General features: G+C 42.2%; 1 protein-coding gene across 2 annotated transcripts in view; it reads left to right on the forward strand.

Moving 5' to 3' along the window:
- The first annotated feature begins 1,400 nt into the window (after positions 1 to 1,400).
- Positions 1,401 to 5,595, forward strand: part of myom1b (myomesin 1b) — a 30,350-nt gene continuing 26,155 nt past the window's right edge. Inside the window, exon 1 of one of the 2 annotated variants that reach the window (XM_080855265.1) lies at positions 1,401 to 1,557. Coding sequence is in view for 1 of the 2 variants with exons in the window: in XM_080855264.1 (XP_080711390.1) it covers positions 2,235 to 2,377 (143 nt within the window). In the remaining variant the exon portion in view is untranslated. Of the gene's footprint in view, positions 1,558 to 2,219; positions 2,378 to 5,595 lie in introns of those variants that run through there. The other variant, XM_080855264.1, reaches the window with a different exon arrangement.

Raw genomic sequence — 5,595 nt, forward strand, 5'->3', positions numbered from 1 at the left:
TTAACTATATCACATACACACACGATAAACATGACATATTTGATGTCACCAAGTCATATTGAATGTTATATGACAATTCATAAGTAATGAGTATGATTGTGTGGATTTCTTAACCCACAGGTAAACCATAAACACAGTGGTCACATTAACTCATCTTCACCATTTGAGTCCTTAGTCCCTTCTTTCCCCCACCTCAACCAAATTTATATTTGGCCAAATGAAAAACCTTAATGAAAACCAAGCACCATATTTAGCATTGGCTCACAATGAAACACCAGGCACACAGCACACAGTAGACAGTACAAGTGTGTGGGTTAGGGGGTGGATGAGGTGGAGTTCAGGTTTGTGTGTGTGTGTTAATATCAAAAGGATAGCACTTGGCCTTGTCTTGTGCAAGACAGAAAGGAGTAACATGTATAACAATGGTCAAACTTCCTTTCAAAGAAACACACACACACACACACACACACCACATAGACATACACACATGCTCTTTGTCTGATGGTATGTGTTGTATGTGCCAGAGGTAACAATAGCATGTCTAAAGTTAGTCTCCACCACAGCTGAGTCCAAGGGGGTAAAATAGATAAGCCCGTCATCCAGAGATGGGCTCTCCTCACCACAGCCTGGATCCAGTTTGAGCAAAACATTCATGGGTGTGTTGAATAAATCTCGAATTTGAGGAATATAGGCTTACTCATAATTTAAATAATGTATGCATTTCCAAAATGATGTTGGTGTGCTGATATTTTGTTGTTTTTGACGAAGTACATATGAGACAGAATAGACAGCTGTTGCAGTAATATATAATATTATCATATATATAATGAATAGTTTGACCTCAGTAATTGAGGGATCGGTGAATCTAAAGGTGACTCACAGAATGGACTAAAACCATGCACTAAGTCGAGAACTGCCTGAAGGAACAATGTCGAAATGGGAGATGATGCTGGCAGAAGAAAGATTCATTTGAATGGGCAATATTTTTGTCTTTAGCACTCTCATGGTTTAACCACACACATTCCCATATAATTGATGGGTGAGTCGGAGGACCAGACCCAGATCCACTCCAGAGGCAGCTGCTCTCTTGGAAGTTCAGTATGTCAGTCGGTTGGGGGGGGGGGGGGGGGGGGGGGGGGAATACATTTGTGGTCATTTCACGCGAACTGCTTAATGAAGACCTAAATTAGGCTATTTGCCAGCAACCACCGGCATTTGTCTGATTTGGGCTCTGAGGGAAGAGAAACCCAGGTTTAACAGTTGGAGCGCAGTTCCCTGTACCGGTGTAGGCTACTGAACGCCAGTGAGTTGAGATGTGAGATAGCCTTGCCATCTCCTCTCCAGGCTATATTTAACGGCCTCTCTATCCATACAAGGACTTGACTGTGGCTTCGACATTCCGCCGAGCGCCAACATTATTTTTGTTGTGTAGACGGCTGCCCTGTCCACTGCGTCCGCACCTTGTGGCTTTGCGTGGATTTCAAGCCTTGGTTGCTAGCACCTGCAGTTGGACAACTTTTAGCGCGATTTCAGCGTCTCAAAATCACTTTGGACTAGGTGAGAGCAACTATGATTCATTTTGTTGTCCTGATTAATAATGAAATAATTATGATTTAAAAACACCAAACAGTAGGTTATGTGTGTGTACAAGCGATGGAACAGAAAATATAGCCGACCATCAAGTAATAGCCTATTTATTCAATAGCCTACAGCGTGGCTGTCAGTTTTGATTTTGTTATTGATGTAATGTGCATGGTGAATGTGAATGCATGTACAGGTGGAAGTGGAATTCCAGGAATTCCTGATTCACAGGCTCTTGAGAAGAAACTGGTTATCTACATAACTTCATTATCAAACCCTCTACCCTAAATTATCATACATTTTCATGGTGACATTTGACAAATAATGAAATTGTAATTTTTTTTTTTATCTTTATCCTATCAAAACACCACCATGACAATAGCCTGACTGTCAAAGCTTTCAAACTTACACAAACTTAGAAGAAAGCAATCTTGGAGAAAGTAACCTATGTAAGCTGGGATAACAGTGTATAACAAATGCCTTAGTCCATCCATATATCCTTCAGCAATAATCAAACATGTTTCAGATGGCCTGTCTATGGACAAAGGTCCTGTTTGGCTAACACCTCTGATCAGTGTTCTCCATTATCAGTGAGAGACACGTAGGTCACAGGTAATTTGTGGAACAGTTTTGGATTGGAAAGACCGTGCAGGATGTCGGGATCATTGCCATTCTATCAGAAACACCACCGACACTATGATCGTGGATATCGTAGTCGGGAGACCCAGTCTGCTATCAGCCAATACCAGCAGAGCGGCAGCAGCTACTCCTCTCACAGCAGGAGCAGCTCCCAGGGGTAAGAGGGTGTGGTGCTGCCACTTATCAGCCAGACCCTCCCCGAAACTCAAAGCCATCCCATAATTCTAGTCAGCCATCTAAATGTGCATCAACCTTCCCTATCCACACCTGAGAGAAGCCTCCAATCCCCTTAATCTCCCTATTGACCTCCTGCCCACTGTCCATAATCTCATTCACCCCTTCTTTTTTACGAAACCCCCACACACCCTATCCCTTCACAAAAGATAACAAAAAAGCCTTAATATGTCTGTGAATACTGCATGACTGCATGTGAAGTTCCCCTGTGCTACTAATACAATCCTTTGAATTGTCATACTTCACTGCTCCCTTAGTCAAGCTCCCTTCTGACCTGTAGTTGAGATGCTAATTCACATTATGGGTCTAAATGGTGTTAAGCTAAACCTCTGCGCTAGCAGGTTAGGCCTTAATTCACTGTATTATTATGCTATTGATTCATCTTCTAATGCCGTCTAGCTGATGCTAAAGAAAGTAGCTGATGCTAAACCAAGTGGGTTTCCTTGATGAGGGAGTGTGGTGTTATATACTGCCTTGTTATGCTATGTACACACAGTGAAACCTTAGCTCATATATATGTTTACAGATGCCATTGTATAATGCACATGTGTCAAACTCAAGGACCGGGGGCCTGATCAGGCCCGACAAGCCATTTCATCTGGCCCGCCAGCTCCTCAGAATGTTGCAAAAAGTTTCATTGATTTGAATGAGCAACGGTGAAATTTTATTTGTCTTGCCCAATTTTCCCTCAGGATTAATAAAGTATCCATCTATTTATCTATCAGAGCTTGTCTGCCGTGGCCGCTGGTATTTCGAACGCACCACAAATACGGCAAGTCCCACAATGCACTGTCCCCGCGTTGGTAGCATACGTCAATTTAGGGAGCGCTTTTTATTTTATTTCGGCCCTGTGTATTTGAGTTTGACACCCCTGGTATAATGAGTTGTGTCACAGTTTGTATGCTTACCAGGATTTTATGCATGTAACGTTTGCATCATATGTGGTTTTACAATGTGAACATTTAAGCGTCATTGCTCTCCCAGTCATGCACACCCTCATATAAGTAGCCACCCATAGTGTTGCGCACCACTGTGCTGTTGCCAACTTTTTCCCATACATCACTAAGGTATTTATAGACTGGAGCCCTTCAGGGGCATATCTGGTTCTGTGGAGGGTGGAGATGTCTATGCTCTCTGAGTGAGTCTCTGAATCCCCTTTTGAATGACAGCACTGGTTCATCTTTGTTCGCACTCGTTGTTTAGAAAGTTAATTCTGTGACTGCATTATGGTTCACCAAATTAGCTCGTCCCCATCTAAACCAAGCAGCCATGGTAAACACCTAAGGTGCTGAAACGATTAAAACATAAGTGGTCTCCTGTGACATAATATTTATAACACTTCCATATGTCTGGACGACAGATCACGTTTCCGTCTCACACATGACTAATTATTTTTGGCTGTTTAGAAAAGCTTTCTGGAGGGTAGTAGATTCTGAAAATCAAAAGTGAACAGAAATACAGCAGAATAACGTTGATGTGTCTTTTTATGAACCTGTAGTGTTGCAAATAAATGAGATGAAGCAAGAACTATACTAAAGTCATCATTAGCCTCATTAGGCAAGTGTTTTATTAATGAAAGGTCTGTTGTAGTTAAAATATTAGCATTTCCAATTGAAACGCTTAACAACATAGCTTAATTTTGGCATGAAATGAAGAAAAGTGTAGCGTTCAAAGGCGATGTGATGTTAATTGGTAGCTAGTGAGAGTTGACATGTAATCAAACTTGTCAACTTACAAGGTCTTTCTTGTGGAAAGTTTTTTGCTGGTGTTTTGGGATCTGATTTTCTGTTTTTGTTTTTGTTTTGTTTTTTAGATTTAGAAGTTCTTAATAATGTTTTCTCTTCATTGTCCTGACAGTCACCTCAGCCTTGACATTGGATAGAACATCAAAGGGCAGTAAAGAGTCTTTAAGGTTGAAGGCATGCTCAGGCATGAGAATGTGGCCGCAGAGGAAGCACAGGCAATGTCACCTCATCAATCCTGCTTCTTTATTGGGGCTGTCAGACAGCAAGGACAAGTCAGATAAATTAAGGCTTGGGAAAAATATTTGATTGTTGGATTTATTTTGACAATGTGAGAACAAATATGTCTTTCACTGGAATGTCGAGAATATTTTGGACATAGCTCACCCCTTCTGGCAGAGTCTTTGTACTGCTGAGTTACCTCAGAGATGAACATTAGCGGTAGCCTATTAAGACAACTGAAACATAATACTAAATTTAACAGAGCAGAAACAGTTTTAAGCATCTGTTGTTATGACGTGTTGGTTTGGTGCCATTTACCAGTCAGCTGTGAGGCAGTTTGCCCTATAAGTAGCACCATTATCATTGCATGTGGAACTAGTTGTGAATGGGGAATAAGGTCTGTGGCATTCCCATGGTGAAAGAAGAGCTCCTCTTCTCATAATCCATCATGGAGCATTCTGGCCTGAGTCTGGCAAGGGAGACGTTCCCAGGGCTGCCATGGGGGTCAGGGTTCAGGGCCTGGATCTGCTGTTCAGTTGAGGATAGGTAGGAGAAGCTGTCTCCCACCACCCACCTGCTGTCATACCTTCATGATTTTTACTGATCCTGTTGGATAGACCTTAGGGAGCTGCTGGATTATTCTGGTATGGCATTGGGCGTTTCCCAGTGTCGTGTTCAGTGTAGAGAAGGTGCCATGAAGCTTAAGGGACTTTGCAGATGGAACATGTGAATACATGTCTGAATTCGACTCTCTGTAGTCATTGTTATTCTAGGATGGAATCAGTCAGTGACCCAGATCATCCCCAAGATTACTCACCTCTTCAGATCTGTCTGATCTGTCAATGTCAATGTGCCTTGGGGAATCTTATCAAATGTTTTCACAAGACTGTGTGTGTGGTCACAAAGTGGTGTTTTCTCTCATCGCCATCAAGGTGGTGTTGTCTCTTGTGGCCCTCAAGTATTTTTCCATTTACCCTGATGGACACACACATACATACCCATGTATGAGCACACACACACACACACACACACACACACACACACACACACACACACACACACACACACACACACACATACATACATACACGCCCATGTATGAGCACACACACCTATGAGTCTTGGGGTTCCTCCTGTTGTCTTACTGTTACGTATCATTTAACTGACATTGCAATAG

The sequence above is a fragment of the Sprattus sprattus genome (genome assembly GCF_963457725.1).
Source record: "Sprattus sprattus genome assembly, chromosome: 17".
In the NCBI taxonomy this organism is placed as follows: Eukaryota; Metazoa; Chordata; class Actinopteri; order Clupeiformes; family Clupeidae; genus Sprattus; species Sprattus sprattus.